Consider the following 15000-nt stretch of genomic DNA (forward strand, 5'->3'; position numbering starts at 1 on the left):
CATATACTCACTAGACTTTAAAATTCAACATAGATAACATAGATCTCAGTCAGGGGATAGATACTGACCCTGCAGGACATGTGGCTGAGTGCTACAAGCTATAGGAGGAACTATACACTCTTGAGAAAGCTGGGGCGCTCTACCGGCGAAACGCGTTGTCTTTTTGTCCTGAACAAGGATCCATAGAAGAGGCCTTGGTGTGACGTCAGCTGAATTCCTTATGCCGACAGCTGGGAACTTCAAACGGAACTATCCACTTGAGGTCTGGCAGAGACACTGACTCCATTTGTTACCTTGTGTCCATTCTGGATCTATGTTATTGGGGCTTGTTGAATTTTAACGTCTAGTGAGTATATTACTACTAGTGTGTTGTGTAATTTATTTGAATAAATACTACCTTGAGTCGAGGATTGCGCCGTCTCCTTTTGTATCTTACAGCTATCCGACTGTCTGTGGATAAGGAAACTACGGACTAGTGTACAGCTGCATTCCCAACGCTGATGTAATCGTCATTTTACGTTTTTTACCAGGTTTTTACCATATTTCAAGGTACACATTTATGATTTAGCACTACATATTTTTGGTATTATTATTGTTCAATTGGGCACATATAATAATATTACAGTAAATTACAAAACTCTTTCAGTGGTTGCCCTACACAATCCCTATTTTCATATACAGAGTTGAACTCAGTATAGAAGTCACAAGAGAAGCAGAGAGTACAGTTTTATTAGCTTGAGATTTATTAGTGCTGTGATAACGGCTGACACAAGTTATGAATCTGAAATGCTTTTATTAGTCGCTTGTCCACTGTGAGTGAAATATAACAAATAAAATAAAACACAACAAATATAAAAATATTGATACTGGAAACTATAAAGATGTTTATGAGTTTCACCAAATGTAACAAAGGTTTGCTGCAACTTCACCGCTACATAAATCGTGTGCATTTGTCTCATGTAAATCACGCAGGAGTCTTGTAAATGACTAAAACCTACAAATCTTTTAATAAACAAAATGAGAAGGGATTATGGTGACTCAAACACAATCTAAAAAGCATCTCACAAACCAAGGAGAAAGAAACCGGGTTTATGCTCAGGGTAACATTCTTTTGTTGATGTCGGTGCCCGTAAGTACAGTATTTGCCAGAAGCTACAGCTATCACTAGACCATAACCGGCGTCTGTAAAAGGTCTAGGCACCTGTTCAACTAACTAAAGACATTGTAGGCACAAGCGTCCATCCTGCATGTGAAACTGTCCCACACTATCCCCTATTTAATACGGAGAAAAGCAAAATAAATTAGTTATAGTTTCCTTTTATGTTATATGTAGGAATAATTCATCTGCACTTTATCATTCTGCAAGTCTGTTTAGAAAATCATATAGAATGCTTCAAACAGCAAAAAGTAGAGTTAAACGCTCATGCAAAATCTTTCTATCATTTATATAATATGAAAGAACAGCATGTAAATGTAATCATCATAAAGTACCCCTCAGCCAATGCGCATCATCATAAAGTACCCCTCAGCCAATGCGCATCATCAGAAAGTACCCCTCAGCCAATGCGCATCATCAGAAAGTACCCGTCAGCCAATGCGCATCATCAGAAAGTACCCCTCAGCCAATGCGCATCATCAGAAAGTACCCCTCAGACAATGCGCATCATCAGAAAGTACCCCTCAGCCAATGCGCATCATCAGAAAGTACCCCTCAGCCAATGCGCATCATCAGAAAGTACCCGTCAGCCAATGCGCATCATCAGAAAGTACCCGTCAGCCAATGCGCATCATCAGAAAGTACCCGTCAGCCAATGCGCATCATCAGAAAGTACCCGTCAGCCAATGCGCATCATCAGAAAGTACCCCTCAGCCAATGCGCATCATCAGAAAGTACCCCTCAGCCAATGCGCATCATCAGAAAGTACCCCTCAGCCAATGCGCATCATCAGAAAGTACCCCTCAGCCAATGCGCATCATCAGAAAGTACCCCTCAGCCAATGCGCATCATCAGAAAGTACCCCTCAGCCAATGCGCATCATCAGAAAGTACCCCTCAGCCAATGCGCATCATCAGAAAGTGCCCCTCAGCCAATGCGCATCATCAGAAAGTACCCCTCAGCCAATGCGCATCATCAGAAAGTACCCGTCAGCCAATGCGCATCATCAGAAAGTACCAGTCAGCCAATGCGCATCATCAGAAAGTACCCCTCAGCCAATGCGCATCATCAGAAAGTACCCCTCAGTCAATGCGCATCATCAGAAAGTACCCCTCAGCCAATGCGCATCATCAGAAAGTACCCCTCAGCCAATGCGCATCATCAGAAAGTGCCCCTCAGCCAATGCGCATCATCAGAAAGTACCCCTCAGCCAATGCGCATCATCAGAAAGTACCCCTCAGCCAATATGCATCAGAAAGTACCCCTCAGCCAATGCGCATCAGAAAGTACCCATCAGCCAATGCGCATCATCAGAAAGTACCCATCAGCCAATGCGCATCATCAGAAAGTACCCATCAGCCAATGCGCATCATCAGAAATTACCCCTCAGTCAATGCGCATCATCAGAAAGTACCCGTCAGCCAATACGCATCATCAGAAATTACCCCTCAGCCAATGCACATCATCAGAAAGTACCCCTCAGCCAATATGCATCAGAAAGTACCCCTCAGCCAATGCGCATCAGAAAGTACCCATCAGCCAATGCGCATCATCAGAAAGTACCCGTCAGCCAATGCGCATCATCAGAAAGTACCCGTCAGCCAATGCGCATCATCAGAAAGTACCCCTCAGCCAATGCGCATCATCAGAAAGTGCCCCTCAGCCAATGCGCATCATCAGAAAGTGCCCCTCAGCCAATGCGCATCATCAGAAAGTACCCCTCAGCCAATGCGCATCATCAGAAAGTACCCGTCAGCCAATGCGCATCATCAGAAAGTACCCCTCAGTCAATGCGCATCATCAGAAAGTACCCGTCAGCCAATGCGCATCATCAGAAAGTACAGTACTCGTCAGCCAATGCGCAACATCAGGAAGTACCCGTCAGCCAACAAGCAGCAGCAGCAGAAAGTACCCGTCAGCCAATGCGCATCATCAGAAAGTACCCGTCAGCCAATGCGCATCATCAGAAAGTACCCGTCAGCCAATGCGCATCATCAGAAAGTACCCGTCAGCCAATGCGCATCATCAGAAAGTACAGTACTCGTCAGCCAATGCGCAACATCAGGAAGTACCCGTCAGCCAACAAGCAGCAGCAGCAGAAAGTACCCGTCAGCCAACAAGCAGCAGCAGCAGAAAGTACCCGTCAGCCAATGCACATCATCAGAAAGTACCCGTCAGCCAATGCGCATCATCAGAATGTACCCGTCAGCCAATGCGCATCATCAGAAAGTACCCGTCAGCCAATGCGCATCATCAGAAAGTACCCGTCAGCCAATGCGCATCAGAAAGTACCCGTCAGCCAATGCGCATCATCAGAAAGTACCCGTCAGCCAATGCGCATCATCAGAAAGTACCCGTCAGCCAATGCGCATCATCAGAAAGTACCCGTCAGCCAATGCGCATCATCAGAAAGTACCCGTCAGCCAATGCGCATCATCAGAAAGTACCCGTCAGCCAATGCGCATCATCAGAAAGTACCCGTCAGCCAATGCGCATCATCAGAAAGTACCCGTCAGCCAATGCGCAACATCAGAAAGTACCCGTCAGCCAATGCGCAACATCAGAAAGTACCCGTCAGCCAATGCGCAACATCAGAAAGTACCCGTCAGCCAATGCGCAACATCAGAAAGTACCCGTCAGCCAATGCGCAACATCAGAAAGTACAGTACTCGTCAGCCAACAAGCAGCAGCAGCAGAAAGTACCCGTCAGCCAATGCGCATCAGCAGCAGAAAGTACCCGTCAGCCAATGCGCATCAGCAGAAAGTACCCGTCAGCCAATGCGCACCAGCAGAAAGTACCCGTCAGCCAATGCGCACCAGCAGAAAGTACCCGTCAGCCAATGCGCATCAGCAGCAGAAAGTACCCGTCAGCCAATGCGCATCAGCAGAAAGTACCCGTCAGCCAATGCGCATCAGCAGAAAGTACCAGTCAGCAAATGCGCATCAGCAGAAAGTACCCGTCAGCCAATGCGCATCAGCAGAAAGTACCCGTCAGCCAATGCGCATCAGCAGAAAGTACCCGTCAGCCAATGCGCATCAGCAGAAAGTACCCGTCAGCCAATGCGCATCAGCAGAAAGTACCCATCAGCCAATGCGCATCAGCAGAAAGTACCCATCAGCCAATGTGCAACATCAGGAAGTACCCATCAGCCAATGTGCATCATCAGAAAGTAAACGTCAGCCAATGCGCATCAGCAGAAAGTACCAGTCAGTCAACGCGCATCAGCAGAAAGTACCCATCAGCCAATGTGAAACATCAGGAAGTACCCATCAGCCAATGCGCATCATCAGAAAGTAAACGTCAGCCAATGCGCACCAGCAAAATGTACACATCAGCCAATGCACATCAGCGGAAAGTACCTATCAGCCAATGAGCAACATCAGGAAGTATATATCAGCCAATAAGCATCAGCAGATACAGATGTATTTGTTTCAGTTTGAATTTTAACAACTTTTACTTCACAGTTTTCTATATATTTGTACATTTTTAAACAGCCTTCTTTGTGACATGGTATTTGTAAGATTTGTTAAATAAAATTATAATCAAGGACAGTAGATATAGTGAACCATATAGGAAAATGAAAATATACCCAAATGTCCAACTGTGGTCCTTCATAGTGCTGCCCTTCAAAGACTTCTGGAGCTGCGTATGGGGGGCTCCCACACCAAGTCGCTAGAGGTTCTCCTGAGTTGTAAAAGTTTCCAAACCCAAAATCTAGCAAAAGATAAGGAAAATAAGGATTATTCTTTATGTAAGAAGGGGGTTTCTGCAAGAAAAAAAAAGTGTCACAGTATACATAAACCAGAATATTTCACAGAAAATCCTATTACACAGCATTAATTCTAGGCCACGGCTAAAGCAGACTCTAGGCCACGGCTAAAGCAGACTCTAGGCCACGGCTAAAGCAGACTCTAGGCCACGGCTAAAGCAGACTCTAGGCCACGGCTAAAGCAGACTCTAGGCCTCGGCTAAAGCAAACGGTAGAAGACTAAGGCAAAGTCTAGGCCACGGCTAAAGCAGACTCTAGGCCACGGCTAAAGCAGACTCTAGGCCACGGCTAAAGCAGACTCTAGGCCACGGCTAAAGCAGACTCTAGGCCACGGCTAAAGCAGACTCTAGGCCACGGCTAAAGCAAACGGTAGAAGACTAAGGCAAAGTCTAGAACGTGGCCAAAGCGCAGTCTAGAACGTGGCCAAAGCGCAGTCTAGAACGTGGCCAAAGCGCAGTCTAGAACGTGGCCAAAGCGCAGTCTAGAACGTGGCCAAAGCGCAGTCTAGAACGCGACCAAAGCGCAGTCTAGAACGCGACCAAAGCGCAGTCTAGAACGCGACCAAAGCGCAGTCTAGAACGCGACCAAAGCGCAGTCTAGAACGCGGCCAAAGCGCAGTCTAGAACGCGGCTAAAGCACAGTCTAGAACGCGGCTAAAGCACAGTCTAGAACGCGGCTAAAGCAAAGTCTAGAACACGGCTAAAGCAAAGTCTAGAACACGGCTAAAGCAAAGTCTAGAACACGGCTAAAGCAAAGGCGAGACTAAAGCGAAGTCGAGAACACGGCTAAAGCAGACTCTAGAACACATAAGACATGGCTCATTTTTTGCAAACATTTAAAATACATATAATGCATGTGGTATACACAGAACCTCAATTATAGGTATTGAGTCTTTGCCCCCAGAATCTGCAAATGCCCCATCTATGTTACAGGAAGACTTTGATACTGAGCTGCACATTTCATTTTGCAATATACTCATATTAGCCAAGATTCGTTCACTAGTAGCCATCAGCGCAGCAGGGCGCTTGCCTTGCACTGACACTTTTAGAATGCGCTTGCTCAGAGAGCTGGCAGTGACGCATGCCATAATTACTTTAAAGTTCATATCACCTCCAGCCGGTATTTTTAAGATTCAAGATAAAAAAAGATTAAATATAGAAATAACATAATTTATGCTTACCTGATAAATTCCTTTCTTCTGTAGTGTGATCAGTCCACGGGTCATCATTACTTCTGGGATATTACTCCTCCCCAACAGGAAGTGCAAGAGGATTCACCCAGCAGAGCTGCATATAGCTCCTCCCCTCTACGTCACTCCCAGTCATTCGACCAAGGACCAACGAGAAAGGAAAAGCCAAGGGTGAAGTGGTGACTGGAGTATAAATTAAAAAATATTTACCTGCCTTAAAAACAGGGCGGGCCGTGGACTGATCACACTACAGAAGAAAGGAATTTATCAGGTAAGCATAAATTATGTTTTCTTCTGTTAAGTGTGATCAGTCCACGGGTCATCATTACTTCTGGGATACCAATACCAAAGCAAAAGTACACGGATGACGGGAGGGATAGGCAGGCTCTTTATACAGAAGGAACCACTGCCTGAAGAACCTTTCTCCCAAAAATAGCCTCCGATGAAGCAAAAGTGTCAAATTTGTAAAATTTGGAAAAAGTATGAAGCGAAGACCAAGTTGCAGCCTTGCAAATCTGTTCAACAGAGGCCTCATTCTTGAAGGCCCAAGTGGAAGCCACAGCTCTAGTAGAATGAGCTGTAATTCTTTCAGGAGGCTGCTGTCCAGCAGTCTCATAAGCTAAACGAATTATGCTACGAAGCCAAAAAGAAAGAGAGGTAGCGGAAGCTTTTTGACCTCTCTTCTGCCCAGAGTAAATGACAAACAGAGAAGACGTTTGTCGAAATTCCTTAGTTGCCTGTAAGTAAAATTTTAGAGCACGGACTACATCCAGGTTGTGCAGTAGACGTTCCTTCTTTGAAGAAGGATTTGGGCATAAAGAAGGAACAACAATCTCTTGATTGATATTCCTGTTAGTAACTACCTTAGGTAAGAACCCAGGTTTAGTACGCAGGACTACCTTATCCGAATGAAAAATCAAATAAGGAGAATCACAATGTAAGGCTGATAATTCAGAGACTCTTCGAGCCGAGGAAATAGCCATTAAAAATAGAACTTTCCAAGATAACAACTTTATATCAATGGAATGAAGGGGTTCAAACGGAACGCCCTGTAAAACATTAAGAACAAGGTTTAAACTCCATGGTGGAGCAACAGTTTTAAACACAGGCTTAATCCTGGCCAAAGCCTGACAAAAAGCCTGGACGTCAGGAACTTCTGACAGACGTTTGTGTAACAGAATGGACAGAGCTGAGATCTGTCCCTTTAATGAACTAGCAGATAAACCCTTTTCTAAACCTTCTTGTAGAAAAGACAATATCCTAGGAATCCTAACCTTACTCCAAGAGTAACCTTTGGATTCACACCAATATAGGTATTTACGCCATATCTTATGGTAAATCTTTCTGGTAACAGGTTTCCTAGCCTGTATTAAGGTATCAATAACTGACTCAGAAAACCCACGTCTTGATAAAATCAAGCGTTCAATTTCCAAGCAGTCAGCTTCAGAGAAGTTAGATTTTGATGTTTGAAGGGACCCTGTATCAGAAGGTCCTGTTTCAGAGGTAGAGACCAAGGTGGACAGGATGACATGTCCACCAGGTCTGCATACCAAGTCCTGCGTGGCCACGCAGGTGCTATTAGAATCACTGATGCTCTCTCTTGTTTGATTCTGGCAATCAATCGAGGAAGCAACGGGAAGGGTGGAAACACGTAAGCCATCCTGAAGTCCCAAGGTGCTGTCAGAGCATCTATCAGGACTGCTCCTGGATCCCTGGATCTGGACCCGTAACGAGGAAGCTTGGCGTTCTGTCGAGACGCCATGAGATCTATCTCTGGTTTGCCCCAACGTCGAAGTATTTGGGCAAAGACCTCCGGATGAAGTTCCCACTCCCCCGGATGAAAAGTCTGACGACTTAAGAAATCCGCCTCCCAGTTCTCCACTCCCGGGATGTGGATTGCTGACAGGTGGCAAGAGTGAGACTCTGCCCAGCGAATTATCTTTGATACTTCCATCATAGCTAGGGAGCTTCTTGTCCCTCCCTGATGGTTGATGTAAGCTACAGTCGTGATGTTGTCCGACTGAAACCTGATGAACCCCCGAGTTGTCAACTGGGGCCAAGCCAGGAGGGCATTGAGAACTGCTCTCAATTCCAGAATGTTTATTGGCAGGAGACTCTCCTCCTGACTCCATTGTCCCTGAGCCTTCAGAGAATTCCAGACGGCACCCCAACCTAGAAGGCTGGCGTCTGTTGTTACAATTGTCCAGTCTGGTCTGCTGAATGGCATCCCCCTGGACAGATGTGGCCGAGAAAGCCACCATAGAAGAGAATTTCTGGTCTCTTGATCCAGATTCAGAGAAGGGGATAAGTCTGAGTAATCCCCATTCCACTGACTTAGCATGCACAGTTGCAGTGGTCTGAGGTGTAAGCGTGCAAAGGGTACTATGTCCATTGCCGCTACCATTAAGCCGATTACCTCCATGCATTGAGCCACTGACGGGTGTTGAATGGAATGAAGGGTGCGGCAAGCACTTTGAAGTCTTGTTAGCCTGTCCTCTGTCAGGTAAATCTTCATTTCTACAGAATCTATAAGAGTCCCCAGGAAGGGAACTCTTGTGAGTGGAACGAGTGAACTTTTCTTTTCGTTCACCTTCCATCCATGTGACCTTAGAAATGCCAGCACTAACTCTGTATGAGACTTGGCAGTTTGAAAGCTTGAAGCTTGTATCAGAATGTCGTCTAGGTATGGAGCTACCGAGATTCCCCGCGGTCTTAGTACCGCCAGAAGAGCACCCAGAACCTTTGTGAAGATTCTTGGAGCTGTAGCCAATCCGAATGGAAGAGCCACAAACTGGTAATGCCTGTCTAGGAAGGCAAACCTTAGGTACCGATAATGATCTTTGTGAATCGGTATGTGAAGGTAAGCATCTTTTAAATCTACAGTGGTCATGTACTGACCCTCTTGGATCATAGGTAAAATTGTCCGAATAGTCTCCATCTTGAACGATGGAACTCTTAGGAATTTGTTTAGGATCTTTAAGTCCAGGATTGGTCTGAAAGTTCCCTCTTTTTTGGGAACCACAAACAGATTTGAGTAAAACCCCTGTCCCTGTTCCGATCGTGGAACTGGATGGATTACTCCCATTAACAAGAGCTCTTGTACGCAGCGTAGAAACGCCTCTTTCTTTGTCTGGATTGTTGACAATCTTGACAGATGAAATCTCTCTCTTGGAGGAGAGTATTTGAAGTCCAGTAGGTATCCCTGAGATATTATCTCTAGCGCCCAGGGATCCTGAACATCTCTTGCCCAAGCCTGGGCGAAGAGAGAAAGTCTGCCCCCCACTAGATCCGATCCCGGATCGGGGGCCCTCAATTCATGCTGTTTTAGGGGCAGCAGCAGGTTTCCTAGTCTGCTTGCCCTTGTTCCAGGACTGGTTAGGTTTCCAGCCTTGTCTGTAGCGAGCAACAGCTCCTTCCTGTTTTGGTGCAGAGGAAGTTGATGCTGCTCCTGCTTTGAAATTACGAAAGGAACGAAAATTAGACTGTCTAGTCTTGGCTTTGTCCTGAGGCAGGGCATGGCCTTTACCTCCAGTAATGTCAGCGATAATCTCTTTCAACCCGGGCCCGAATAAGGTCTGCCCTTTGAAAGGTATATTAAGCAATTTAGACTTAGAAGTAACATCAGCTGACCAGGATTTTAGCCACAGCGCCCTGCGTGCCTGAATGGCGAATCCTGAATTTTTCGCCGTAAGTTTAGTAAGATGTACTACGGCCTCCGAAATGAATGAATTAGCTAGTTTAAGGACTCTAAGCCTGTCCGTAATGTCGTCCAGAGTAGCTGAACCAATGTTCTCTTCCAGAGACTCAATCCAGAATGCCGCTGCAGCCGTGATCGGCGCAATGCATGCAAGGGGTTGCAATATAAAACCTTGTTGAACAAACATTTTCTTAAGGTAACCCTCTAACTTTTTATCCATTGGATCTGAAAAAGCACAGCTATCCTCCACCGGGATAGTGGTACGCTTAGCTAAGGTAGAAACTGCTCCCTCCACCTTAGGGACCGTTTGCCATAAGTCCCTTGTGGTGGCGTCTATTGGAAACATTTTTCTAAATATCGGAGGGGGTGAGAACGGCACACCGGGTCTATCCCACTCCTTAGTAACAATTTCAGTAAGTCTCTTAGGTATAGGAAAAACCTCAGTACTCGTCGGTACCGCAAAATATTTATCCAACCTACACATTTTCTCTGGTATTGCAACTGTGTTACAATCATTCAGAGCCGCTAACACCTCCCCTAGTAATACACGGAGGTTTTCCAGTTTAAATTTAAAATTTGAAATATCTGAATCCAGTCTGTTTGGATCAGAACCGTCACCCACAGAATGAAGTTCTCCGTCCTCATGTTCTGCCACCTGTGACGCAGTGTCTGACATGGCCCTAATATTATCAGCGCACTCTGTTCTCACCCCAGAGTGATCACGCTTACCTCTTAGTTCTGGTAATTTAGCCAAAACCTCAGTCATAACAGTAGCCATATCCTGTAATGTGATTTGTAATGGCCGCCCAGATGTACTCGGCGCTACAATATCACGCACCTCCCTCTGAGCGGGAGATGTAGGTACTGACACGTGAGGCGAGTTAGTCGGCATAACTCTCCCCTCGTTGTTTGGTGAAATTTGTTCAATTTGTACAGATTGACTTTTATTTAAAGTAGCATCAATACAGTTAGTACATAAATTTCTATTGGGCTCCACTTTGGCATTGCAACAAATGACACAGGTATCATCCTCTGAATCAGACATGTTTAACACACTAGCAAATAAACTTGCAACTTGGAAATACAATTCAATTAGAATAATATTAAAACGTACTGTGCCTTTAAGAAGCACAGAAGATTTATGACAGTTGAAAATTAATAAATTGAAACAGTTATAGCCTCAATCCTTGTAAACAACACAACTTTAGCAAAGGTTTAATCCCATTAGCAAAGATAACAAATTCTGAAAGCAGGAAACAAATTACAGAATAAACGTTTTTTATCTCAGTCAAACTATAATTCTCACAGCTCTGCTGAGAGAAATTACCTCCCTCAAAATAAGTTTTGAAGACCCCTGAGCTCTGTAGAGATGAACCGGATCATGCAGGGAATACAATGAGTTGCTGACTGAAATATTTGATGCGTAGTAAAAGCGCCAAAAAACGGCCCCTCCCCCTCACACACATCTCTTTTCTGTTTCTGAGTAAATAGTACATACCAGCACTATTTTAAAATAACAAACTCTTGATTGAATAATAAAAACTACAGTTAAACACTAAAAAACTCTAAGCCATCTCCGTGGAGATGTTGCCTGTACAACGGCAAAGAGAATGACTGGGGTAGGCGGAGCCTAGGAGGGATCATGTGACCAGCTTTGCTGGGCTCTTTGCCATTTCCTGTTGGGGAAGAGAATATCCCACAAGTAAGGATGACGCCGTGGACCGGACACACCTATGTTGGAGAAATAGTGCCCAAACATTTATTCACTCAGTACCTCAGCAAATGAAAACGATTTTACATTCCAGCAAAAACGTTAAACATAATCTCTAGTTATTAAACAGCTTTATGTATTTCATACAGTGTAATTCTAGTGAAGTACCATTCCCCAGAATACTGAAGTGTAAAGTATACATACATGACATTATATCGGTATGGCAGGATTTTCTCATCAATTCCATTGTCAGAAAATAAAAACTGCTACATACCTCTATGCAGATTCATCTGCCCGCTGTCCCCTGATCTGAAGTTTACCTCTCCTCAGATGGCCGAGAAACAGCAATATGATCTTAACTACTCCGGCTAAAATCATAACAAAAACTCTGGTAGATTCTTCTTCAAACTCTGCCAGAGAGATAATAACACACTCCGGTGCTATTTTAAAATAACAAACTTTTGATTGAAGATATAAAACTAAGTATAATCACCATAGTCCTCTCACACATCCTATCTAGTCGTTGGGTGCAAGAGAATGACTGGGAGTGACGTAGAGGGGAGGAGCTATATGCAGCTCTGCTGGGTGAATCCTCTTGCACTTCCTGTTGGGGAGGAGTAATATCCCAGAAGTAATGATGACCCGTGGACTGATCACACTTAACAGAAGAAAAAGATGCTATCATGGTCAAACTTCTAAGTGTGCTGGAATCTAATGATCAACCAATGATCATTTAAAATACTAGCAGCACAATTATTTATGCAAATGTATGCTAATGAGCCTGGCAGGTAACCCTACCTCAGAATACAAAGCAGGTAAAATCACAGGCATAGTAGAATAATGTGCGTTTTATTAGAAAGCACTGATGTCCCGCTGAATAAGGAAATACAAATATTCCTCTACCCTGAGATTGGTGCCCTCTGCATACTGCCAGTGATGATGTCAGCGCATACAGAGAGACGGATTGGTGCCCTCTGCATACTGCCAGTGATGATGTCAGCGCATACAGAGAGACGGATTGGTGCCCTCTGCATACTGCCAGTGATGATGTCAGCGCATACAGAGAGACGGATTGGTGCCCTCTGCATACTGCCAGTGATGATGTCAGCGCATACAGAGACGGATTGGTGCCCTCTGCATACTGCCAGTGATGATGTCAGCGCATACAGAGAGACGGATTGGTGCCCTCTGCATACTGCCAGTGATGATGTCAGCGCATACAGAGAGACGGATTGGTGCCCTCTGCATACTGCCAGTGATGATGTCAGCGCATACAGAGAGACGGATTGGTGCCCTCTGCATACTGCCAGTGATGATGTCAGCGCATACAGAGAGACGGATTGGTGCCCTCTGCATACTGCCAGTGATGATGTCAGCGCATACAGAGAGACGGATTGGTGCCCTCTGCATACTGCCAGTGATGATGTCAGCGCATACAGAGAGACGGATTGGTGCCCTCTGCATACTGCCAGTGATCATGTCAGCGCATACAGAGACGGATTGGTGCCCTCTGCATACTGCCAGTGATGATGTCAGCGCATACAGAGAGACGGATTGGTGCCCTCTGCATACTGCCAGTGATCATGTCAGCGCATACAGAGAGACGGATTGGTGCCCTCTGCATACTGCCAGTGATGATGTCAGCCTATACAGAGAGATGGATTGGTGCCCTCTGCATACTGCCAGTGATGATGTCAGCGAATACAGAGAGACGGATTGGTGCCCTCTGCATACTGCCAGTGATGATGTCAGCGCATACAGAGAGACGGATTGGTGCCCTCTGCATACTGCCAGTGATGATGTCAGCGAATACAGAGAGACGGATTGGTGCCCTCTGCATACTGCCAGTGATGATGTCAGCGCATACAGAGACGGATTGGTGCCAGCACACAGCTACCAGCCTATACTGGTATGGGACCCCCAGTTACAGAGTAAGGACTAAATTTGTCTTGTCCAAGAGAAGGCTCATGGAGCAGATGGTGGCCCTCCAATGCATTGTATTGAGCCCCCACATCTCCAAACTGAATACCACACACATGAACCAGGGAAGACTTTTTTTTTTTTTTTGCTATTATGAATTACAATATTCCTGAGCAACAAATGCAGCAGTCAGGTCACTGCAGCAGATCCTGTACGCGTGTCTGTACCTGAATTATTTTGTTACATCACTGCACCACGTTGCCTGGCAAATATTTGCATGTGCACAAGCCAAACAATGCTCTCTGCTTGTTTCAATATAGGTACAGTACAGATTTGTTGTGTTAATGCACAGTATACAGAAACACTGCTATACATTATCCCAGAGCCAAGGATTTTCACTTGGAAAACTAACAGTCATAGGTTAAAACTGCTACTTAGTCAGGACTCCTCTCAAACACAGAACATAATTATTGATATACAACCTGTACACAAACCTACCCACCACTGACAGTACAACCTGTACACAAACCTACCCACCACTGACAGTACAACCTGTACACAAACCTACCCACCACTGACAATACAACCTGTACACAAACCTACCCACCACTGACAGTACAACCTGTACACAAACCTACCCACCACTGACAGTACAACCTGTACACAAACCTACCCACCACTGACAGTACAACCTGTACACAAACCTACCCACCACTGACAGTACAACCTGTACACAAACCTACCCACCACTGACAATACAACCTGTACACAAACCTACCCACCACTAACAGTACAACCTGTACACAAACCTACCCACCACTGACAGTACAACCTGTACACAAACCTACCCACCACTGACAGTAAAACCTGTACACAAACCTACCCACCACTGACAGTACAACCTGTACACAAACCTACCCACCACTGACAGTACAACCTGTACACAAACCTACCCACCACTGACAATACAACCTGTACACAAACCTACCCACCACTGACAGTACAACCTGTACACAAACCTACCCACCACTGACAGTACAACCTGTACACAAACCTACCCATCACTGACAGTACAACCTGTACACAAACCTACCCACCACTGACAGTACAACCTGTACACAAACCTACCCACCACTGACAATACAACCTGTACACAAACCTACCCACCACTGACAGTACAACCTGTACACAAACCTACTCACCACTGACAGTACAACCTGTACACAAACCTACCCACCACTAACAATACAACCTGTACACAAACCTACCCACCACTGACAGTACAATCTGTACACAAACCTACCCACCACTAACAGTACAACCTGTACACAAACCTACCCACCACTGACAGTACAACCTGTACACAAACGTACCCACCACTGACAGTACAACCTGTACACAAACCTACCCACCACTAACAATACAACCTGTACACAAACCTACCCACCACTAACAGTACAACCTGTACACAAACCTACCCACCACTGACAGTACAACCTGTACACAAACCTACCCACCACTGACAGTACAACCTGTACACAAACCTACCCACCACTA

General features: G+C 45.4%; 1 protein-coding gene across 1 annotated transcript in view; it reads right to left on the bottom strand.

The window, feature by feature from the left end:
- SIK2 (salt inducible kinase 2) overlaps positions 1 to 15000 on the bottom strand; it is a gene marked incomplete in the record, with an annotated part of 278722 nt that overhangs the window by 80131 nt on the left and 183591 nt on the right. Inside the window, 1 exon segment of the mRNA XM_053690110.1 lies at positions 4747 to 4871. Within this exon segment, the coding sequence (XP_053546085.1) occupies positions 4747 to 4871 (125 nt within the window).

This window comes from Bombina bombina, chromosome 8 (genome assembly GCF_027579735.1).
Source record: "Bombina bombina isolate aBomBom1 chromosome 8, aBomBom1.pri, whole genome shotgun sequence".
In the NCBI taxonomy this organism is placed as follows: Eukaryota; Metazoa; Chordata; class Amphibia; order Anura; family Bombinatoridae; genus Bombina; species Bombina bombina.